This window comes from Cucurbita moschata, unplaced genomic scaffold, assembly GCF_002738365.1.
Source record: "Cucurbita moschata cultivar Rifu unplaced genomic scaffold, Cmos_1.0 Cmo_Scf00014, whole genome shotgun sequence".
In the NCBI taxonomy this organism is placed as follows: Eukaryota; Viridiplantae; Streptophyta; class Magnoliopsida; order Cucurbitales; family Cucurbitaceae; genus Cucurbita; species Cucurbita moschata.
The window spans coordinates 637,617-660,996 of NW_019268530.1; the positions used below are offsets into that span (position 1 = coordinate 637,617).

General features: G+C 38.1%; 7 protein-coding genes across 10 annotated transcripts; 4 read left to right on the forward strand and 3 right to left on the reverse strand.

The window, feature by feature from the left end:
• Nucleotides 1–68: 68 nt before the first annotated feature.
• LOC111452283 lies at nucleotides 69–16,690 on the forward strand. 2 transcript variants are annotated; one of them, XM_023092918.1, is made up of 3 exons: nucleotides 69–346; nucleotides 541–707; nucleotides 16,558–16,690. In XM_023092918.1, exons 1-3 carry the CDS (start codon nucleotides 202–204, stop codon nucleotides 16,645–16,647), a joined length of 402 nt encoding a protein of 133 aa, XP_022948686.1. In that variant the 5' UTR covers nucleotides 69–201; the 3' UTR covers nucleotides 16,648–16,690. The 2 variants fall into 2 exon arrangements, with proteins under 2 accessions (XP_022948686.1, XP_022948685.1); XM_023092917.1 differs by lacking the exon at nucleotides 16,558–16,690 and having other exon boundaries at nucleotides 74–346; nucleotides 541–917.
• Nucleotides 2,296–5,437, forward strand: LOC111452284. 2 transcript variants are annotated; one of them, XM_023092921.1, is made up of 6 exons: nucleotides 2,296–2,420; nucleotides 2,553–2,658; nucleotides 3,115–3,336; nucleotides 4,084–4,174; nucleotides 4,999–5,065; nucleotides 5,158–5,437. In XM_023092921.1, exons 3-6 carry the CDS (start codon nucleotides 3,231–3,233, stop codon nucleotides 5,209–5,211), a joined length of 318 nt encoding a protein of 105 aa, XP_022948689.1. In that variant the 5' UTR covers nucleotides 2,296–2,420; nucleotides 2,553–2,658; nucleotides 3,115–3,230; the 3' UTR covers nucleotides 5,212–5,437. The 2 variants fall into 2 exon arrangements, with proteins under 2 accessions (XP_022948689.1, XP_022948687.1); XM_023092919.1 differs by having other exon boundaries at nucleotides 2,297–2,420; nucleotides 4,957–5,065.
• LOC111452285 (EPIDERMAL PATTERNING FACTOR-like protein 8) lies at nucleotides 5,697–6,755 on the forward strand. The gene is made up of 2 exons (XM_023092922.1): nucleotides 5,697–6,348; nucleotides 6,421–6,755. Exons 1-2 carry the CDS (start codon nucleotides 6,258–6,260, stop codon nucleotides 6,651–6,653), a joined length of 324 nt encoding a protein of 107 aa, XP_022948690.1. The 5' UTR covers nucleotides 5,697–6,257; the 3' UTR covers nucleotides 6,654–6,755.
• LOC111452279 (G-type lectin S-receptor-like serine/threonine-protein kinase SD2-5) lies at nucleotides 7,161–9,778 on the reverse strand. The gene is made up of 2 exons (XM_023092914.1): nucleotides 7,907–9,778; nucleotides 7,161–7,834 (listed from the first exon to the last, which is right to left on the reverse strand). The coding sequence occupies exons 1-2, from the start codon at nucleotides 9,735–9,737 to the stop codon at nucleotides 7,173–7,175; spliced, it is 2,493 nt and encodes an 830-aa protein (XP_022948682.1). The 5' UTR covers nucleotides 9,738–9,778; the 3' UTR covers nucleotides 7,161–7,172.
• On the forward strand, nucleotides 11,933–15,042 carry LOC111452280 (methyl-CpG-binding domain-containing protein 11-like). Its single transcript, XM_023092915.1, has 2 exons — nucleotides 11,933–12,209; nucleotides 13,851–15,042. The coding sequence occupies exons 1-2, from the start codon at nucleotides 12,081–12,083 to the stop codon at nucleotides 14,706–14,708; spliced, it is 987 nt and encodes a 328-aa protein (XP_022948683.1). The 5' UTR covers nucleotides 11,933–12,080; the 3' UTR covers nucleotides 14,709–15,042.
• On the reverse strand, nucleotides 16,655–17,627 carry LOC111452281 (protein LURP-one-related 5-like). Its single transcript, XM_023092916.1, has 2 exons — nucleotides 17,269–17,627; nucleotides 16,655–17,141 (listed from the first exon to the last, which is right to left on the reverse strand). The coding sequence occupies exons 1-2, from the start codon at nucleotides 17,524–17,526 to the stop codon at nucleotides 16,752–16,754; spliced, it is 648 nt and encodes a 215-aa protein (XP_022948684.1). The 5' UTR covers nucleotides 17,527–17,627; the 3' UTR covers nucleotides 16,655–16,751.
• Nucleotides 17,628–20,142: 2,515 nt separating this feature from the next.
• On the reverse strand, nucleotides 20,143–21,606 carry LOC111452724 (pseudo histidine-containing phosphotransfer protein 6). Of its 2 annotated transcripts, none has more exons than XM_023093572.1 (5): nucleotides 21,424–21,606; nucleotides 20,901–20,972; nucleotides 20,599–20,735; nucleotides 20,318–20,390; nucleotides 20,143–20,215 (listed from the first exon to the last, which is right to left on the reverse strand). In XM_023093572.1, the coding sequence occupies exons 1-5, from the start codon at nucleotides 21,490–21,492 to the stop codon at nucleotides 20,159–20,161; spliced, it is 408 nt and encodes a 135-aa protein (XP_022949340.1). In that variant the 5' UTR covers nucleotides 21,493–21,606; the 3' UTR covers nucleotides 20,143–20,158. The 2 variants fall into 2 exon arrangements, with proteins under 2 accessions (XP_022949340.1, XP_022949339.1); XM_023093571.1 differs by having other exon boundaries at nucleotides 20,599–20,742; nucleotides 20,842–20,972.
• Between the last annotated feature and the right edge of the window lie 1,774 nt (nucleotides 21,607–23,380).

Sequence of the window (23,380 nt, forward strand, 5' to 3'; positions counted from 1 at the left end):
TGGAAGTAACGGGATCCATATAATTAAAGTCTCCAATCGCCCTCACCCACTTGCTAACTAAAGTTGCTTTCCCAACTCAACTCCTCCACCCATTTTCTTCGATTGGTCAAGATACAAAAGAATCCCACAAACGAATTCAACTTTCGGCTTCCATTTTCCTCTTTCTTCTGTCCCCTTGTTCCCTCTCCTTCTTCGCCGGCCATGTCTTCCATTCTGAGCTCTCAAGGTCTCGTCATTGCCACTGCCATGGTCGTCTCCTCCACTGCTCTGTTTCTCGCCTTCTCTAAGCACCACAAGATCACTCCAACCCCTTCCAAATCCCTTCTACGTTCTTGCTTATCTTCTGGTAATTTCACTTTCTTTATTCATATTCTTTCCACGCTTTTCTTCTTTGATATCATATTGAATCATTGGTTGCCATAAATTTGACATCATATCGAAGATTTGGGGCTGAAACTTTTGGTGGGTTATTGTAAATTTGAATTTTTTAGCATGTTGTGGACATTTGGGGCTGTAAGTTTGGTGGGTTTTTGTGGTTAGATGATAAAAAGAGGGAGAAGAACAAGAACAAGAACAAGAAGAAGGGGAAGAAGGTGAGATTTGCAGAGGATGTGAAGGAGCCAAGAGGAAACGGAGAGGAGTACAGGAAAGAGCACGACGAGAAGATGGCTATGGCGGAAAGAAGAAGAAGAACAACATCAACAACAACGAGGAGCTGCAAAAATCAAACTCCTGCAAATCAACTTGCTTTGTACAATGGAATTCTTAAACAACGATCGCAGAGGATCCAATGTTCATTTTAATCAAAGCCTTTGCCTTTTCTTCTTCTTCTTCTTCTTCTTCTTTCGTTTTTGTTTTTCATTGTTTTCTGTGTGTTTCTGTTTCTGGGGATGGAATTAAAGTGATGTTTATATTAATCTACTCACCAATCTCCAAATTGGGGAGGTTCTGTTAATTAATCAAAAGTCAACTAAAAATTCACCTAAAAAATCTAAAATTTATCAAATAAGAGCAGATGAGATGAGTGGATATTATGTTGCATGACTTCTTTTTCTTTTTTTTAGATGATGTATAGTCCTCTTCAATTACGTTACGGTATGTCTCTCTTTTAATTTTTAGGCATGGTCTTATGGCGCAACGTTCACTTATCGTTACTATCCTCAAAGACTTACTCGAAAACAGAATCTACCTTATTGCACAATGAATTGTGACACTAACTTAATATCGTTGCGAGGATAACACGAACCTAAGTTAATCACTAACTCACTCGCCTTATGTAGGACTTGACATTTGAGACTTGGAGTGTAGATTGGAAATGGTTGTGGGCTATCCCATCTTGGACATTCAAACACCCCAATTGTGAGACTTGGCCCAGAACTCACTAGACATTCAATGACAACTAGTTCCTAGATACCCTCGTCTTAGCCAAGGGAAAGTATGTCTCAACTATCTGTTTGCCCACTTAGACACACCATATATTCGGAATTTGATATCGGAATTGGGAGAGTTTTGGGTGTCACATATGATATCGAGATTTGGGAGAGTTTTGGGTGTCATTTTGATATCGGAATTTGATATTGGGATTTGGGAGAGTTTTGGGTATCATTTGTTGAGTGACATATTGGTGAGAGTATTTTTTTATTAGTGATTGGTTGCTACCCGTGGATGTAGGGAAACTTCTTCCCTCCCAACCACATAAATATCTTGGTGTCTCTTTGTGTAATTTCGTTCATTGGTGTTGTGAGTACATTTGTTCCATTTTTAGTGCACAACAACATAACCGTACACCTCTCGAGATGAGGCATTTCCCTTCTACCAATTCTGAACTTAGGCACCTCTTGTGGCAAACGCTCAAAGACGTTAAGTTTTTCTTCTTGTCCTTTAATTTGATCTCCGTTCTTTTTCTAATATATTTAATCGAATTTTGACTCCTATATTATTTTATATAGTCTAAATTCTTTTATCTTCGCCTTTACTAAAGTATAAATCCAAATTACATAGGAGATTTAAATTTCACCGTTTAAAAATAGATTCAAAACAAATTATTCCTTTTATAGCTTAGATTTATTTAATCTATGTAATTAAAAAATTAAAATTTAGTTTAATTATAAAATTTTGTAAATTGATATAAACTTAAAAATAGTTTCTATAATTGGATAAAATATTGGTAAGTAGTTCTAACAATCTTTTTATTTATTTATTTATTTATTATTTAAGGGTAATTTAACTGTAATAATATTCTATGTTACCGCCATTTCCCTCTTCTTCCATTTCTTGCCATTAATTAAAAAAAACCAGAGAAGAAGAGGGAAGGTAGAAGAAGAAAGGGAAGCGGACAAGCTGAGCTTGTGAATCCTCGAAGAGGCATTTTCGATTTCAGGAAGCACGAGAGGGGCGACCCGTGATATTGTTCATTCAAGGTCGACCCACCTTTTTCCTCGAAAGTTTCAATTTCTTTTTCTCTCAATTTTTAATTTTGATCTATGGATTTCTCGAACTTGCTTTTGTTTCTGCCTTTAATCTTTACACCCGTGAATCATTTTCGATTTCAGAAGCGGCTCGGCTCTCTCGTCTTTTCTTCCTCGAATCGGATTTGGTGCTTCCTGGATCCGTTTTGGCCTTCTGGGTTTGCTTTTTAGACGTTGCCCTATACTTGGGGTAAGTTCTTTTTTGCTGTTTTGGATTTTGAATTTATTAGTTATTTGATTGATGCAATGGGCGTGGCATTGTTCTGTTCGCGAAATTGGTTATTGGCTGTGTTTGGTTTCTTAAAAGAAATTGTGGCAAAATGAAAGGAGGGATTTAAACTGGTTACCTAGCTGATTTCATCTTAATGATTGAACCATTTCTGCTGCTTTAATATTCATTTGTTTTGTTTCTAATGGACTTAATCTTAGCATTGAAATCCAAAGATCCAATGGCTTAAGGGGGATTCTCTTGAGTGTAATGGACATATGGGAAAATGTGAATAGCTATTGAATGAACATCATAGATATATCCCTGTCATGCTACAATGGCATCCTCTTTTTCTGCTTTTGGTTTTTTTTCATTGTTCACTATAGTTTTGAACTATGATGTGGCTGGTTGTCTAATGAGTTTCTTGATGAACTGTAGTTTGTAATAGAGCATTGGTTGCGTTGAAAACTATACAACTCTAAAGTTACGACCTCCGAAGTATATTGATCCAAGGCTTCTTGTAACACACTTTGGAAATCCCAAGCACGCGTGGTATGGACAACAGTGCTAACCAGTCACGGGGTGGTGATTCATCATTTAAAACCGAACAATTACAAGAGGATTCTAGCAAAGCTAACACTCCTGCATTTGTAAATCATGGTAAGTTCTCATTGCTGCTACAATTTCTTGCAACTTCGCTTCATTAACTTGTTGCCATAGCATTAAAGTCGAGAGCAAAGGCTCCAATGCCATTTTCTTAAATGTCAAGTCTCGATCCTGTCTGAGTTGATGCAACACAAACACCAAACAATCATCATGGCTCATCTAGTAGTCAATAACGGCAGTGAGAATAATAAGGAGCTCAGAGGGAATAAGTTTAAGTCATGGTGGCCACCTACCTAGAATTTAATATTCTACAAGTTTCCTTGACAACCAATGTAGTAGGATCAGACGGTTGTCACTTGCGATTAGTCGAAATGCGTGCAAGTAGTCTCAAATACTCAGCAAATATATATATAAGAAATAAATACTACGACCAATACATAGTTTGTAATTTGTTAGAATCCATTTACAAGCAAACGGTAAAGTAGCTGTACTACAATATAAAAAACAAATAACAAAAGCAATAGCGTTTTGAGGGGGCTCACTCTCCTACAATGAATTTCTATAGCACTATGTCTAACTCCACACTATAAATTCCTCTATTTGTAATCAATCCCACCCTAATAAAGTACCAAGTAATTGCAATTATGTCACTACTAACATTCTCAATGTAACTCTATTAATACTCTTACTCTGATATCATTATTCTATCGCTTTGCATACGAAAAGGTTGCAGCTTAGGAGTTTCTATGTTCAACAATATTGTCATTTGTTTAGGTGGTGGTTTGACAGTTTTAGTTGTAGGTCTTCTTCTCTGGAATCAAAATAGGCAGCAATGGCTGCTGAACAAAAAGGCCAACCGTAAAGAACAATTGATTCGAGAACCCAAATTGAGGTAAGTTGGTCACTGTTCTTTTCTATAACCAAAATTATTTATATATCCATAAATGCATCTGGAAAGTTTTGAGTTCTATTTATAGTGCTGTAATTAGATTATTGGCAACCCATTTATTCCAGTCCATACTGAAAACAATTTATTAGTTACTTCTAGATACTCCCATTGACAACTTCTAAATGATGTCTCATTTTCTAGAAGCATTTATGCGACACCTAGATGATCTTTTATTCCATACATTTTATGTATGTTTTCCAAAACATTGTTACGAGTTTCTATGATGCTTTTCTTCTAATGTGGCCATGATTTCACATCCCTACTAAGTGTTTGGTCAAGTAGGCCTATTAGAAGGTTAATTCTTCTATGGAATTTCTTTTATGGAGTTTGTTTGGAGAACTTTTCCCAAGACTTTTTTTTCTTGTTTTCTATTTTCAGAAGTGTTTTTAATAATTAGGATTGTATGGAAGGTAAAAGGTCAATGATATTGTTGATATTCAAATCACCATTCTCAAACGAGCAAGTTTCTTTGTTTGGAAAAAGAATTTTTTTTATAAAGAAGTTCCAAACTAGTCTAGTTCCAAGCATTGACATTTACTTCAATGAAATCATTCGTTTCTAAAAAGCCTTGATATTCTATTTCAATACTTCAACATGTTGATACTTGTCAAACTGAAGGCTTGCTGGATGATAAGAAACCAGAAAGAAAAATTGGTTATAACACTCTGGTTTCTCTGAATCGGGAGTTGATTATTCTTGAACTTTGTTTGTTGCATCTTTGTCAGCACTCATTGTCTCTGCATGCCTAAATCCTTCTGGCTTTGCAGTTGGAATGCAACGTACGACAGTTTGTTGGGAAGTAACAAGCCATTCCCGCAGCCTATACCGCTTGGTGTAAGTGTCCATCATATCCAACTTATATGCTTCTTCGCTGATCGAGTTTTCTGATTAATCTTGCCTGGTTGGTCCAATCTTGAAATCTACAGGAAATGGTCGATTTTCTCGTGGACATATGGGAGCAAGAGGGGCTGTATGATTGAATATCATGGATGGAATGTAAGATATTTGAAGGTTAAGCTAGACTCCGGAAGCTCCCTGAACTGCTGAACTAGAACTATAACATCTACAGGTTCAATTAATTGTTAAGTTGGCAACTTGAGCCAATACCAAAATGTAGCATTCTGCAAAACCAAAACAAAAAAACAAGTATCAATCCATATTATTACTGATCACTGTTCAGCTTGTTGCTCACGCGTCTTGTGTTCTTCCCTTGGGGTAGATTTTCTTTTAATCAAGTTCTTGTCTGAAACTTGAGTTGCTTCCTTCTGTTGAAATGGTGGACTGTGTAGAGAGAGACAAATGTGTTGATTGTTTCCAATATTTTATCCATAATTTGTTTCATTATATATAAAATTTTGCTCCCTTCTATGAAAAATGTTTATCTCAACAGCCATATCACTATTAGGATTCAAGTAAAGCAAGATACACAGCACCAACAAAGCGTGCCACTCTATAGTCTTGTCAAAGACAAAATTTGGTTACCGTACATGTACAATCATTTTTCAGAGTACAGAGGACGGTTGGATGCCGTGTGATGAGAGGACAAGAGAGCGTTGACTTTGAACGAGAACCGTTGATGATTCTCAATCAGGTGGTGTCAGTGTTTCTACATCAATCATGTGGCGTTCAGATATGCTCTCTCTTCTTCTTCTTCTACAATTGTAAATGTTGATGTGATGATGCAGAGACAGAGGATCTATGGTTTTGCTTTCTTTTCTCCATGAATATATATATATTTTTTAATTTTATTTTACTGTTTGATTTGCAGAGACTGAAAATGGAGGAACTATTTGTGATTGACGGCCCCCACTTTATTTGATTCCTTCTAGTTTTGAACTCACCAATGCCTTTATGAGTTTAATATTTTCCATGGAAGCTTTGACAAAATCTGCTGTTCTTCTATTCCACCACTGTTTTGGGGAAGCTTTTCACTTTCTCATCCTTTCCACAATGCCCACCAATTCCTTATATTGAAATCTCTTCCTTTATCTCTCATAAGACACAGAGCTTCTCTCACTCAGCTCCAATGGCTTCCCCAAGCAATCTTCTGAAACTCGTCATCGCCGTTGCTGTGGCGGCTGTCTTCTCCCTCTTGCTTCCTCTTCCTGCATTATCAGGTAAAGAAAGAACACCCTTTTAGCCGTTTTTTCATCAGCTGAAGAAAAAATTATAACTTTTGTGTGTCTCAGCTCCGGCAGTGGGAGGCGGCGAGAGTTTGTGGAAGAAGATGGTGTTGGGATCGAAGCCGCCAAGATGCGTAGGAAAGTGCTTGAATTGCCGGCCGTGTACGGCGTCGCTGGTGGTACCGGAGCACCGTGAAAGGAAGGGGTTTGAAGCTGATTTGAATCGTAGAGAAGAGGATGATAGCTATTATCTGTTGCATTGGAAATGTAAATGTGGGAATAAGCTTTATCAGCCATGAGAATATATGGTTTTCTGGGTTTTGCCATTAATGGAGTTGGGTGTTGTTTATGGGATGGTGGTTTTTATGTACAGAAATGAACATGTTTTAGCTTCTTTTGTACTCTGTTTTTCTTCCCCCCCCCCCCTGTTCTTTTGGTCCATTTTTGTCTGCCTTGCTGCCGTTTTCCAAGTTTTTGGAATTGGAATCACAATTTGTGTGGATGAGTTTATTTCATTTATGTTTATATTGAATACATCGACTTTTCATATAATATTCTAATGATTTTTTAAAATTAAGTCAAATGTTAAGTTAATGCATGAACATGTATGAATTGTTGTCACTCGCTTTAAAAGTTTCATTTTAGTGTCAACTATTGATCAATCTTGTCTGATAGCAACTTCATACAACATCTAGATAACTCTCCAATTGACATAGTACCGATTAAAAAGAATGCATTAAAAAATGGTAATAATGTTTTAAAATTTGCCTCTCAATTAAGTTTTGCAAATTTTCACTCCAAAACATTCGGACGATGAGTCATCTGGGTCCCGACAATCGAACATCGGACAATCTCACTTCACTAAAACACCCATTTAATCCCAACGACATTACCGTCCCTCCTCCACCACTACTCCAGGAAAAACTCCGCCCCATCTCCGCCGCACTCGGCGGCCTCGGCACCGGACAAACCCCTTCCAGCATCTGCACCACCTTCCTCATTGGCGGCCGAAGACTCGCCTCCTCCTGAACGCACCATACCGCCACCTCCACCACCGCCTCGACTCGCCAGTCCTCCTCCGTCACCGTCGCTGCCACTCTCGGGTCCAACACCCACCTACCCTTCTTCTCCGCCACCATCCTCGCCGCATACGACGGTAAATGCGCGCTCTCCGGAGACTGATCAGCGTCGTAGCACTTCCTGTTGGCAACAATCTCGAGAAGAACCATGCCATAGCTGTAGACATCGCTCTTATCGGATATGGCGAGGTTCGTGATCCACTCCGGCGCCATGTAGCCTCTAGTTCCTCGAAGCTGAGTGAAGATATTGCTCTGTTCTCTGTTAACAAGTTTCGCCATGCCGAAATCGGAGAGCTTTGGCGTGAAATTATCGTCGAGGAGGACGTTTTCCGGCTTTATATCGCAATGGATTATCTTTGATTCGCATTCTTGGTGAAGGTACGCCAAAGCCCTCGCCGTACCTGTTTGATCAACCAAATTAGAACATTCATATAATTTAGAACATTCATATAATCTAGAGTTCGAGATGTTACCCAATGCAATGTTGAATCTTGTTTCCCAATCCAAAAACCCATCTTCTTTCCCATTAAAAATCCACTTATCCAACGATCCATTGCTCATATACTCATAAACCAGAAGCCTATGAAGATTTTCAGAACAGAACCCTTTGAGCTTCACCAGATTCACATGGTGGATCCCGCCGATCAAACTCACCTCTGCTCTGAATTCTCTCCCTCCTTGCCCAATTTTCTCCAGTTTCTTCACTGCCAATCTCGTCCCATCTCCGAGATCCCCCAAATAAACCGATCCGAATCCCCCGTGCCCGATCTTCGTTGAGAAATTCCTTGTCGCTCGCCGGAGCTGTCGGTAGCTGAACCGCATCGGCCCGCTGGAAACCTCCTCGAGAAACTTGTCTTCCTCTGTTGCATCTTCAATGGAGCTTAACAATTCCTTCACTTTCCGCCGGTAGAACAAAAAACAGAGCAACCCCATGAAGGACAGAGCCATTGCAGCTATAAGAATACTCATGAGAACGATGTGCTTTCTTCTGTTTGGAGTTGGCGTAGGCGTTGTTTCGTTATTGTTGCTGTTGATGGGGAGCTCTATTTTCATATACGAAATGTACCCATTGGAGCCCTCGTCGGATCGCTGTAAACTTCCGATCTCGTCGAAGAAGAAGCAATCCCCTGAATTTGGTTCGAAGAACATCACATTGCAAGAGCAATTACTGGCGCAGGCTGCTTTGCAATTGTTCAAATCGGAGTTCAGCGCAGGAATGGAGAAACGAAGAGCGAAATAATCAAGGTTTTTCCCCAAATACAGAAGCTCGGTTGAATTGGATCTGCCATTGCAGGAGATTGAAGGGAATTTACAGTTGAATTTATCGTCGAGAATCGTGGAAGCACACTGGCATCGGTTGTCGAAGTAACATATGAAAAGAGGATCACAAGGCTCCGGAACTCCGCAACTTTCAGCCGGAATTCGAATGGGCTCCGGCGGAGCTGATTTTCCGCTCTCCAAATTGTGAAAAGCAATCGATCCATCGGTGTTTAAAACAGAAACCCATCTGTCTTTCCAATTCGATTGCCAGAAAAATTTGAATCCCCATAACAACTCCCCATTCTTGCCGAAGAAATTCCAAGAATTTGACTCCATAATCGCAAACAGAACATACCCATCTCCGCCGTTTCCGCTGCCAGAACCGGCGGCGGCTCGCTTTATTTTCCGGCCATCATTCGACAGAGCCCAATAGACTTGAGGATTCTGATAACCCGCAGACAGAACCAAATCTCCTTGTTTAAATTCCAAAAAACTCGAGAGATTATTGTCATTTGAGTAACTTTCAAGCTTCATTCCTTCCCAGAAAACCTGGCCGGGCAAAAGAGTATTGGTCGGAAAATGGAAGCTCTGCCAAACGAAGCTTCCATTTTTGCTCCTCAAAACCAAATTTCCAGAATCCAAAAGCTGCATTGAAACAACGCCGTGTCGGGCCGTCTCAGTCGACCAAATTGGAGCCGAATTCGGGCCAAATTGATCCAAATAAGTATCCCCTGTTTCATCGAACACGAACAGAGCAGAGTCGTTGACCGGAAAATCTCTGTTCGCCGTCCAGATTACTCTGGAACTGAGAATGTGAGTAATTCCGAGTGAGAATGTGCCGTCGTTGGCACCGGCGTAGAAGCCGAGAGCAAAAATGGAGGCTTTGGACAACAGAAAAACTCCATTTGTGTGGTTTAATTCTGATGCAGAAGCTTTGAAGCCTGGATTGAGCTTGTCAATCTCTTGGCATTTGACAATGTCGATGTGGGATTGAATCAGAAAAACGAAGAAGAAGAAGAAACTTGCGATTTTGAATAAACCCATCAAGAATTAGCTTCAAACTTCATTGATTCAATTGGTGAAAGTTGAAGATGAACAGAAGGAAAAAAAAAATAGAATTATGTTCCAATTTAATCTTTTTAATGCTATATATATTGTGATTAAGATTATATTTTGTGTAAAACAACTAAAATTGGGGACTAAATATAAAAGGTAAGTGTAGTTTAAAAAAATTATTAAAAATATCAAAGTTAGCGAACAAATAAATAAAATATGAAATTTTGTTCATGATTACTTTGACTTTTGATTTGACAAAAATAGTTTGACTTTAGTTTCAAGACAAATGCAGCTTTCTTATATTTGGTAAATATTAAAAAAAAAACATTAATTTCAATATTCAAACTTGTATAAAACAGTAGGATATAAGTCAACGAATTTTAGTTAGTAATTGTATAATTATTATTTTTTAAAAATTAGCGAGTAATTAAGATGCACTTGAATAAACTTTAATGTTGCATTAATTGTTGTATTAGTTAACCATTAATATCGCTAATGACATGCCACGATGTGCATAACATGCTACTTTTATAATGTTATATCACGATGGAATAATAATTAATAAAATAGTGGGCGTGGACTGCACAATCTCTTATAAATTATTTATAAACCACACCACTTTAAAATAAATAAAAGAGAATTTAAAATAATTAAAAAAGTGAAGTTACCAATTTGACCTTAAAGTTTTTAACTTTATCTTATAATATTAAATTTATAATTTTATGGTCTAAGAATAATTTTGTCAAGTCATAGATCTCGAACTTAGGTTGCCTGAGCTGAGAGAAAAAATATATGTACGTGGCAAACACTTTTCTAAGTTTTTTTTCTTTCTCTATATTTCAGGTAACTATTCATGCCCAGGATCTATATTAGGATTCAAAAACGGATGTCGCCGACATTCCATTGCATGTCCCGTGACATGGTTATATGCACGAGTCATTTCAACATGTTTTGTCCTTACTAGTATGCATCCTAAAAAGATTTTTAGTAATTCACCCAACATAAAAATTTATTCAAGTAAAACACGCTTAACCATGAAAATCCTATGATTTTGCTATCGAAATGATAGATGTACCTTATTGATATAGATAATGATGACATTGTTGAAGGGTCACTAGTAGATACTTGTATGAATTTTTGGATAATGAATGGTAACGGGGAATGTCCCAAATTACCCATATATATATATATATATATGTATGTTGGCATTGGTGGAAGACAGAGAAAATCAATCAAGTATTCCTTCGTAGTTTTTACAAAGTTCTATTCTCTCAAATAATTCTACAAAATTTATCTATCGTCACTAACATACCTAATATGAGGTCATGGATAGATATTTCTCTTCAAATAATCTCTCTGTGGATGACTCGAGGATATCTTTGGAGATATGAACATATTCCGTGCTTTTGAAAACATTAATCTCAACCTCGAAAACACAATTTTTTCTACGTCAACTAAAAGTGAAACGAAACGACAAGGTATCGATAGAGAACATAATAAAGCTCTACACATTAGAGTGATGACTAAAGAATGAAAATCCATTCGGGAAGAGATTAATATGATTTAAAAAAATGAAAAACTAAACAAAAAATTGTTATAAAAAAAAAAAAAATCGATATATATATATATAATATATATATATATCTCTCCTTTTGGAACAAGAATGGAACCTGAAACCTAAGCCAAGAACAGGTTTAGAACACAGCAGAACACGGTCAGATTCGGACGTGAAACTCACATTTCAATTCCCTTAAAAGCAACGTTATCCAAATGCGTTCACGTCCGGATTGACAGGTGGCTGGAAGACCGTCACCACGACCTTCCCACGCTCCTCCTCCTTTCCAAGCCCTGATAGCAAAGTGCGGGAAAACACATATTCCTTTCCATTTTAAAAATAAAAAAATTTTAAAAAGCAAAAAAATGGAATTTTGGAATTTTGGAATCTTTGGATTTTCTTTCTTATCCAAAGCAGGAGAGAGAGAGAGAAACAAAAAAGATTGGATTTTTAAGTCAGAATCCCTACACAAGAACAGTTCCTAATCCCTGAACTCGCCTCTCTGATCTTGACACGTGGTTGATGATTAAAGAATTTGAAGCTCACCCTTCTTTTGATTGGACAAAGTGTCAGATGGGTTTTGGATTTTGAACTTTGCCTTTGCGGTGAAGGTAAGTTTAGCACAGCCCTTGTGGGATTTTAGGACTAACCACCAAAAAGGCACACCTCAGAGACTCTCTCTCAACGGTTTGTGTGTTCTTTTTTGGCCACAAGACCAAAAACTGGAGAGAAGGGAGAGAAGTTAGACAGATTTCTAGAGAGAGAAAGTGAGAAAAATGGAGAACAAAGAGGAAGCCATGCTGATAGTGGAAGATGAAGCTCAAACTAAGAGTAGAGAAGGAGTAGCAGCCATGGATGAAGTCATTTCTGTGGAGCTTCCTGCCCCACCTACTTGGAAGAAACTGGTCTCTCTCTCTCTAAAAGTTTGAAATTTTCTCTAAATTTAGGCCCTTTTTTTGCCAGAAAGAAGCTTTTATCCTCTTGATATTGCAGTTTTTGTGTCTGTTCTTGTGAATTTCATCTCAAATGTTCTGTTTTTGTGTTAAAGTTTGTGTTTTTTTTGGGGGGGTTTAGAACTCTGTTTTTAGCTCTAGGGCTTGTTTGCATGGTTAGGGTTCTGTTACATCCTTAATTCCTTGTCTTTTGAAAGCTGTCTTGTTGAACAGTCCATTGATTCTTTTCTTGTGGGTAGAATTGTTGAAAAATTAGGCGTTTCTTTGGTGCTTCTTTTCCCTGAGTTCTTCATTTTTTTTTTTTCTTTTCAAAGATTGGGTATGAAATGTAAGCTTATGGGGAATCTTTTGGATTTTGAAGTGAAAAACGAGCTTCTATGAAGTTCTAGATGATGAATACCTATGAAAGAGCTTCTGTTTGATTGAAAACAAGGAACTGTATGTACCATTTGACCTGCTGGAGTGTTTTACTTAAGAGTGTTAACCTGAGATCCCACGACGGTTGGAGAGGAGAACGAAACATTCTTTATAAGGGTGTAGAAATCTCTCGCTAGCATACGTGTTTTAAAAACCTTGAGAGAAAACCCGAAAGAGAAAGTCCAAAGAGGACAATATCGGCTAGCTGTAGCCCACGGTTAAGTTTTCTAGGCTTCTCGAATGATAGCACGTGGTGTCATGTGTTTGATATTCTTGATCTTGTGTGCTCTTGAGATACTTGGAAAGCTTCATCTTGGGAAGCACTTTTGAAACTGTCGGTGCCTAAAGCTGTCTGCTCTTTAGGGCTGCAATAGAAAACTGAATCCAATGCTTTTGATCTGAGGCCTACATGTTTTTAACCTAAGTTCAGGCTGTTTTTGAAGTGTTATATGAATCATGCTGAGGAGTTTTGTGGCTTTTATTGTATTAGCTGTGGTGACCAAATGATTGTTTGAACTATGAAGCTTGTCAGTTCTTGATGTTTTATCAATAGTCCTATTGTAACACGGTTTGCTGTTGGAGATTGCCTCGATTCTTCGAAACAGTGAAATCTACCACGGTTTTTTCCCCACGATGTTGAATATTGATTGTATTAATCTAAGCTCACCACTAGTAGATATTGTCCGTTTGGCCTGTTACGTATCGCCGTCAGTCTCACGGTTTTGAAACGCGTCTATTAGGGAGAGGTTCCACACCCTTATAAGAAATGCTTTATTCCCCTTTTCAACCGACGTAGGATCTCATAATGATAATTGTTCAACTCGCCCCCATCCATCCCTGCCATCTTTTCCATGTTTGTTCTTTCTGGATTTTTCATAACATGTTCGGGTGGCTTGATATAACAGCCGAAACCAACCGCTAGCAGATATTGTTCTCTTTGGGTTTTCCCTTCCGAGCTTCCCCTTAAGGTTTTAAAACGTGTTCATTAGGTAGAGGTTTCCGTACTCTCATAAGGAATGCTTTGTTCTCCTCTCCAACCGATATGGGATCTCACGCTTGAGACTAATGCATGTTGTATTATGAAATCTGCCAAACTCTCGACCTTTAGCGTATATGGATCTTCTCCTTTTGGAAGATTTTCATGTTATGACTGACAAATTGTTTTTCTTGTTTCAGTTCATACCCAAGAGGGCAGGTACACCAAGAAAGAGTGAGATTGTATTCATTGCTCCAACTGGTGAAGAAATTGGTAACAGGAAACTGCTGGAGCAGTACCTAAAATTGCATCCTGGTAGTCCTGCAATATCGGAGTTTGATTGGAGCACGGGCGAGGCGCCTAGAAGATCAGTAAGGATTAGTGAGAAGGTTAAGGAAACTCCACCTAAAGAGGAGCCTCCGAAGAAACGGAGCCGAAAATCCTCCGGTTCGAAGAAAGACATGAAGGAGGAAGCTGATGCAGTTCCTAAAGTTCCTGAAGAAGTTGAAATGAAAGATGCAGAGGGGAATGACAAGGCGGGTGGCTATGTTGGTGAAGCTGAAAATGGTCAAACAGAACACCAGGCAGCCACCGAGGAGATGGCTCCTGAGGTGAAAGAAGATGAAAAGCAAGTCCTCAAGGGAAGTTCCGATGTCGATGTTAACTCTGAATTTGTCGGTAAAGACGAAACGGATAAGAATGGTGGCGAAACCGACGGTCGAGGTTACATTGAAGAAGCTGAAAAGCAAGGAAATGATGTAGCAGAAACAGTCTCACCCAATGAGCATACTGTTGCTACTGAGGTTAACAAATCTGAAAAAGAGACAGACCAAGAAAACAACAATCCCGACAAGGATGACAACGATCCTGGCAATGTCGTTGTTCTACAAGCGAAAGGAGTCGTCGAGGAAGAGAAACAAAATGATCTGAATGAAGCAGCAGCACCAGAAGACAATGAGGCTAAGTGTAATCACGACGTTTCAACAAATGGTGCAGCTCATGCCGAGGACCGAAGCATCAAAGATGATAACATGGCAAAAGAAAACGGGAAGCTTTAGCTAAGACAGACCGAGGAATAGATGCAGCAGTGCATACCACAACCGCCTGCAGACTGCTGTATTATGCCTACTTCCCATCACCATTTGGCGGTCTTGACACCAGATCTTTGTAGCAACTGCTTACTCTCTTCCACGATGACAGTAACTTTAGTATGTCTTAGCTTTAGTTTTACGAATGTATTTACCGAAAAGAGAACTCTTAGTTGTCAGAATTAGAGTTTAGAATCTGCAGCTTTTGTTGTTTTTGCTTACCGAACTTCTTTTGACTGTAGAATGTTACTGTTAATCAACCTTCTAATTTAACTTCGGGTGAAACATGTTCTTCTGTTTCTTACTGCTGCTGTTTTTGCTCTTTTCTTTCTCAACGATCCAATAATAACTTCCATTCTGTAACAGCCAAACTCCACCACCACTAATAGATATTGTCCGCTTTGGTCCGTTACGTATTGTCATCAGTCTCATGACTTTAACGTGCATCTACTAGGAAGAGGTTTCCACATTCTTAAAAGGAAGACTTTGTTCTCCTCTCCATTACCCGAAGAAGTAGAACATCATGCTGAAACAAAGCAAGATGGATATTCCAAACCCCATCCATGAAACATGACAGAGAAAATGGAGGTTTTTCCAAGAAAAGCAAGAGATGAAAAGAAAGGGAAGAATCTATACTATGCCTCCTTTAAAGAACTCCATAGGAATAACGAATCTTCTTCCATCTCATCAAAATTTGAATCATGTTTAGACAAAGGCTAAGGAATCTGAGAGAAGGAAAGGATTGCATCATTCAAATGATGTTGTGCTCCTATTTTTTGGCCAACCAAGTTAGTTTTTCAATACCCATTAGCTACAAAAGGAACTCTTTTTCTTTCTACTTTTGCCTCCCCACAAACAAAATGGCTACTCATTTCCTCCCTCCTCCTGCAGTTTCAAGGAAGATGTTGTGGCATTTATGAACCCTCTTTTGCAATTCTTCTCCCTCATTGCCTCTCCTTTTTTCATTAATGCATACCCATTCCTTGCTTACAACAATGACCCTCAGCATATTGACATCAACTATGCACTCTTCAACAACAACAACCGCATTTTCGACCCCAAAACGTTCGACGCTCAAGTCGATGCAGCTTATGCTGCTCTCCACAATGTCGGCTTCCCCAACATGCCAGTCATCGTTTCCGAGACTGGCTGGGCTTCTCATGGGGACGAGAATGAAGCCGGTGCGACGTTGGAAAATGCAAGGACATACAATAAAAATCTACTTAAGAAGTTGATGAAGAAGAAGGGAACTCCTTACCAACCCAAAACTGTTGTCAAGGCTTACGTTTTTGCTCTCTTCAACGAGAACTCAAAGCCCAGGCCTACGTTCGAGAGGAACTTCGGCCTCTTCAAGCCTGATGCCAGCATTGCATATGATATCAGCGGTTGAGGATTGTTGGGAGCGAGTCCCACATTTGCTAATTGAGGGAATGATCACGAGTTTATAAGCAAGAAATACATCTCCATTGGTACGAGCTCTTTTGGAAAAACCCAAAACAAAGCTATGAGAGCTCATGCTCAAAGTGGACAATATCATATCATTGTGGAGATCCGTGATTCCTAATCCTCAAACCTTCCTCTGCACCACCCTCATCTCTTCTCTCTTTCAAGGTAACATTTTCCATTTCAACTCATTTCTATGCCCTTTAAGCTTACCTAATTTCTGTTTCTTCTTCTGTCCAGAAACTTGGATTTGGAGGCTCATATTCAATGCTTCTCACACCCACCGATGCTCCTCTGATGCTCGTTCTTGCATCATAGAAGAAAGCTCCAACAACATCAAAACATCTTTAATTCTTTGACTAACTCATTCATTTTTTTTCAGCGATGTAACAATTCCATTCCACTCTCTAATACTGGTTGTGGTGTTCGTTTTAGATTTATATTTCATGTGAGGGAATCATTTTGAATTCTTCTTTTATCAAATTTCAAAACAAAAAAGAAGTTTATACAAACAAACAAACAAGCAACCCCTTAAAGCAAAAAGAAAAAGAAAAAAAAAAGGCCTCAAAATCAATTAAGGGTTCGATTTGGTTCGCTGCTAGAATAAACCCCATCATCTCCGTTGATCCGATCAAGAACAAGCACCAAGGCCATGGCAAAAGCTCCATTAAAACCAGGCTTCACACAGAGAGAAAAAACATCTTTTCCAAGCAACACGTTGGTGGAAGCATCAACTTTCCTCTTAATCTCAGCCACTGTCTCTTTCTTCGCGTTCAAAATTTTGCATAAACGTTGCCCAAAAGACCCCTCGATTTGATACTCCTCGCTGGAATTTCTGTACATCTCCACCGTGACACTCGACCTTCCTATAACCGACGACCGCCGCACTCCGAAGATCGGTCTTTGACCGTTGATTCTCTCATGGAGATACCCTTCCCACCGTTGATGCAAACTCGGCCTCTGTTTTCGTAGGAAAAAACAGAGTAAAAACCCCATAACACAAAACTCGAAAAACAAGAACCCAAATCCAAAATTACCCAAAACCCATTTGAATTCAACAAAAAAATAAACAGAAATGAGGCATTACCTTGCGGCGGAGGGTGAAGAGGCATCGTCCATGAGGGTCCATTAGAACGAGCTCATCTTTGTAACGAGAATCAGGGCCGTATGAATCGACTCGAAAGACGAGTCTACCATAGCAATCGTAAACGGTAAATCCATCTCCGGCGAAGAAGAGAGAGGTTTTCATGACAGTGAGATGGGTGGTAGTGGTGGTGGCGGTGGAGGAGGCGATGCCGACTCCTTTATGGAAAAACTTAGAGTCATCAATGGAAGAAACCTTCATTTTAGTGGGTTTTTGGTGATACAGAGAAATGGGAAGCTCTGTCCTCTTATAAAGAAGATAGAATGCGAATAAGTGGAGGAGAAAGAGAAAGGGACAGAGGTTGAAGGGTCGGCGGGACGGCTCAGCAAAGAGAACTCGAGAAGAAATGGGCGAGTGATAGTGGTGGGTCTGGTTTGAAACATGAACGCGGAGGTTAAACTTTGGCGCGTTTCAAGTGTTCGTATTTCATTTTTGGTCTTGTAAAAATATTGTTTTTTTTTTTAAAAAAAATTTATTTTTATCAAGTAGAATTGAGAATCATATTCCAAATGGAGATCTAGTGTATCTCCATTAGAGTCATACCCTAAATTCGACTTAGAGAAAGTAGGTTGTGATCTCATACATCAAAACAAATAAAAGGAGATTCTCAATGACAAGTATCATGATATGATCGAGGAAAATGATGCATATCTAACTCATCAAAAGTGTGCATTGAAGCTAAATCGAGGTATACACAAAGTTCGAGAGAACCAAACAACACAAGTATCAAAGACAAGCTCGAAGAGGGTCGAGCAGGGCTCCAGACCACAACTTCAAAAGTCTAGGTTTCTTCTTTCATCTCGACAAGTTATTAGGGCTCATTATTCCTTGCGACTTGGATGTACTCTCTAGAGAAAAAGAATTGAATTTGGATAAAGTTTAAAAAGGGAAATTATTTACATCTGATTTTTTTCGATATTAAGTTATATTTTATTTAAATTTTTATTTATTGAAAATTACATTATGACGACAGAGATTAAATGAAAAAGTGATTACATATATATAAAGAATTAAGATTTGGAAGATATTATGGCATATTTATCTTTATTAAAAAAAAACATAGTAGATGGAATATTAATTGGTTGAGTTGATAAGATAATAATGTAAACGTGATGGATATGAAGAAATAGGGATATTTATTAAGTCACACCATGCGTGGACAGATGAACAAATTATTATATGCTTTTTGGCGTTTTGGGTTTCATGGGGACACGTCACTTTCTAATAATTTCTTAACTGTTTAATTAAATAAAAATAAAAAAGTATATATATTACATAATTGTATTATAAAAAAGATATATAATTGGAGAGAAATTTATCCCTCAATTTAATTCATAAAATTTTCATTTATTTGAATTTTAACCATTTAAATAAATTTATAATTCAACTAAATCACCTTTGATAAAAAAAAAAAAAAAATATATATATATATATATTATTAATGTGAAATAATTTGTATGAATGTTTCTAGAATGTTTAATATTTTAATTACATGATGATGAGGAAACATATTCGTGTAATTAATATTTCCAATTATAATAAAATGTTGCTAAGTTAGGGTAGTTTAGGGACATTAATGGAGGACAGTAGAAGGCCACGTCCGTACGAGCTTGAAAGCAATGCCTTTATGGTGGAATTTTGGAGACAAAATAAAATATTTATTTTGAGCCACAAACCCCTAATCTTCATTTATTTATTTTCTAGCCCTAAGTTGACCCTATTTTATGCCCTTTTAAACTTTATTCCCTTCCATCATATAACTCTAATTTCTTTTTATTACATTATAAATTTTTTTAAAATTGTATCCATTTAATATTTGATTTTGTTAATATATGGAAACTTTAAATTATACTTCTAAATATTTATTTGATGTCGTGTTCATTTAACTATTTTCTTTTCCAGATGTGATATGATTGGATGGAGAATAATTCAAGTACATAAGCAACAATAATATCATTTTAGATAAATTTTCTTTTTTTGAAAAACCTATTTTGTGTTAAGCTAACAACAAGTTTTGGAAACCCTAATGTGAATGTATGAGTAATTAAAGTTTAGTATTGATGAGTTGAGTGTTTGATTCGAGGGTTTCTTCTTCCACCACATGTTTTGACCTCAAATCAATGCTTCAATGGCTACAACTCCCAATCCCTTATGCTTCTTGTCTTGTTCATTTCTAAACCCTTTAATCTCATGTTCATATGCATAATGAGACCCTAATATTCGATCATTACTTGCTCTATATGTCCATATCATACTACATCTATTACACTCCACCCAATTTTCAACCTCAAACACTTCTCGTAACAGTCTAAGTCTACTCGAAGTAGATATTGTCAACTTTGACTCGTTACAAATGGTATCAGTACCAGACACTGAGTGGTGTGCCAGCGATGATGCTGGCCCCGAGAGGAGTAGATTATGAGATCCCTCGTCGGTTGGAGAGGGGAACAAAGCATTCTGGGTGTGGAAACCTCTAGCTCTCTAGTAGACACATTTCAAAACAGTAAGGGACGTAAAGGGCTGAAACAATCGATAGGGATAGGGAAAGTTGGTGAGGATATCATTAGTTTGAATGTAACATTACAACCACAACCAGTTTTTGCTTGATAAAAGTGGATTGAAAACCAAGAAAAGAAAAGGAAAAAGAAACAGAAAGGAAGAAAGAATTATAACTCTACAAAAAGAAAAGAAAAGAAAAGATGTTTGAGGTGAAGAAGAGAAAAAGTAGGGTTTTCCAATGAGCCATTCCATTGTTCTTTTTCTGATTAAGATCACTTCTTCTTCTTCTTCTTCTTCTTCTTCTTCTTCTTCTTCTTCTTTTTAGTTTCTGGGTTCAATTCTGTTGCATTGGGTACCTAACTCCTGCGCCCAACACTCTTTGCTGCTCTATCTGCATCACATGCAAATTACAAAAGCTAAATGAAAAAAAGCTGCCTTTTTTGTGTAACAATTTTTATACAACAACTTTCATCTTTCCCTATCTTCAACTCACCTGAAACAGCTCGTGAAGTTTGCTCTTTAAATAACAATACTCGTGTTCAAGTACTTCCAATGCTCTCAAACACCTGCCAATTGTCCACTTTGAGCATAACTACTCATAAGTACTCATGGTTTCTCTAAAAAGCCTCGTAACAATGAAGATGTATTCCTTACGTATAAATGATTCCACTTTGAAAATCTCAAAAAAGGTGCCCAGATGATGTGTTTTTTTTGAATGATGATAAATAAGAAGATAAAAAGGATAAAAATGGGGGGTTTTGATTAAATAATTACCCAGCACGGTTGCTTTGTTCAGAATTGGCTCGAAATGCAATGCAAACATTTCTGACTCTGTTAGCTCCAATGCTTGAGCTGCTCCCCATCAGTTGATTCAAATGGTTTCCCATCTTCTTGTAATCAGTCAGCTCTCTCTCAATTCTGTCCAATCCAAACAAAAACCCTAACCCCCATCAACAACCTTTCCTTATTCTTATTCTTTGTGTGTCTGTGCATGAGAACTACAAAACAAAGACTTACAACAGCGCTCTTAGGTTTTTCAACAGCCGCTCCGATTCTTGAAAGTAAATGTTCACTACTTCCGATACGAAATTTGGAGAGCTTTCATCTTGAAGCTGTTGTAGCTGCAAGAATTGTTCGTCTAATACTCCCTGCATTACAAAAATTGAATTTAGTGATGAAAAACGTTTAATATGAGCAAGAATTTTCAAATTCATTCGTGTTGGATGAAACTCACACATCTACTAATTGCTACGAGGTCTTTTGGAGAGGCTAAAAGCAAAGTAATGAGAGCTTATGCGGAAAGTGGACAAAATCTAACCATTCGAACATCATTTCCTCCCCATTTCAAGCGTGATTCAAGCAAAACATTTAATATGGTTCTAAAATTTGAAGAAACACATCAAACCCTTGTTAGAAAAATCATTATTACACAAAAAAAATTTCATTTTTTTGAGTAATTGAAGCAAAACCCTTGAACCCTTATTGAAGAACAATCGCAATTGAAGCAAAACCCTTGAATCCTTATTGAAGAACAATCGCATTGTAAAGGCACCAAATGAAAAAGTGAAAAATAAAAGAGAGAGAGTTTATGAAATTTACTTGGTGGAAGAGTAGGGCGAGTAAGCGGTTCATGTCGGCTCGCAACCTGTCGGCGCTGAAGCCAAGCATCCACAGAGGCAGACCCGTTTTGGCGGCTGATCGACAAATCCAAAATCCTCAAACAAACAAATCAGCTATGAATCACTGTCCTTAAACCTTCGACAAAAAACTGAAAGCTTTTGCCTTTTGGGGTTACCCTTCACCGAATTGACATCCCACTCCAGTATTTAAAGGCACTGCCCCGGAATGATCCAACCCCATCTCCCACACGCCAACCCACACCGTGGACTACACAACCCAGTCACCTCCCTCCACGTGTTGGAGAGTGGACTTCACTTCCCAAATCGGAGACAATTTATGGAGGACTCAAGGCGTGCTGGTTTGGGACTTGTTCGAGGTAAGAATGTGGGGTATCAAGTAGACAAATGTAAGAGAAGAGGGTGGTGTGGGAATGGATGGAGGGTGACCAGCTCCGCCAGTAGCCAGTAAGCTCGCGTGCTGTCAGAAGGAAGCGGCGGAGGGAATTAACTCAGTGACTCCCACCCGACAGACATCTGCAACCGGTTGCCTGTCAGGTTGACACTCGCCATTTCAGAAAGAAAAGATGGGGTTTTTTTTTTTTTTGTTTTGGAGCTGCAAAACTCATGGTCTCAAGGGGTTACAGTGTTAAAGCACAGAACTTTTTGGTTGGCAACTCTTTTTTAAATAATATATATTATATAATGGGAAAATGGAATTTGGTTGTTTATGGGAGGGGCGTAGGAGTTTGGGAGTTTAGGGTTTTGAGCGACCCATAAATAAGGGGTTATGGAGGTGGTGATAAGAGTGTAAATGGTGGGGAAAGTAAATAAATGATTATAAAAGGGGAATTCATTTCCCAGTTTTCAAGTGCTGATGATGGGCACTTCATTTAACACTCTCACTGAATAACAGGTTGATACAATAATAATAACACCATTCATTTCCTTGCTTCATTATATTTCAAGCTTTTATCGGTATAGAGCCACCCCATCACCACACAGGTTGCTTAACTTTAAAGTTCTTATAATTAAGCTTCTAAAAATCAATTATTATAAACATTTTCCTTAGTCATTTGTGAGATCATTGATCCCACATTGGTTGGATAGAGGAATGAAACATTCTTTATAAACGTGTGGAAACCTCTCCTCCAGTAGACACGTTTTAAAATCATGAAGCTAGTGGCGATAAGTAATGAGTCAAAGCAGACAATATCTGCTAGCGGTGGGCTTAGGCTGTTAAAAATGGTATCAGAGCCAGACACTGGACGCTATGTCAGCGAGGATGTTGGGTCCTCAAAGGGGTGGATTGAGATCTCACCTTAGTTAGAGAGTAGAACGAAACATTTCTTATAAGGATGTGGAAACCTCTCCCTAACAAACACAACGATACATGATGAGTCAAAGCATTTCTTATAAGGTTGTGGAAACATCTCCCTAATAAACACGACGATACATAACGAGTCCAAGCAGACAATATTTGCTAGCAGCTGTTACATACCCCGTCCTCAAAATAAATTATAAAAAATGATATAAGGTAGGTTAAAGTATATAAAATCATAATTTATTGTGAAGATAAGAAAGATAGGGGGTTTTGTGTACGAGAGAGCATGAATTACAAGAAAGGTGATAATGATTCGATCAAAAATATTAAAAGAACATGTTTGAATGTATCTAAGAAGCAAATGATGGTTTAAATTATGTAAGCCAAAATGTTAAAGTTACAAAAGAAAAAGAAGCACTTTTTGGAATGAATTACTTAAAGTTATTAAAAAGTGTGCAGCAAAGAGAGCATAACTGGGATTATGGGTAAAGAAATAATTAATTAACCCTTGTTCTTGAAGCATGTTTCATTTCTTAATAATTACCTCGACTTCCTCGCTACCCTAATGCATGCTTCTTACATATCTAAGTCGTCACCCAACCATTTAATTAACCCT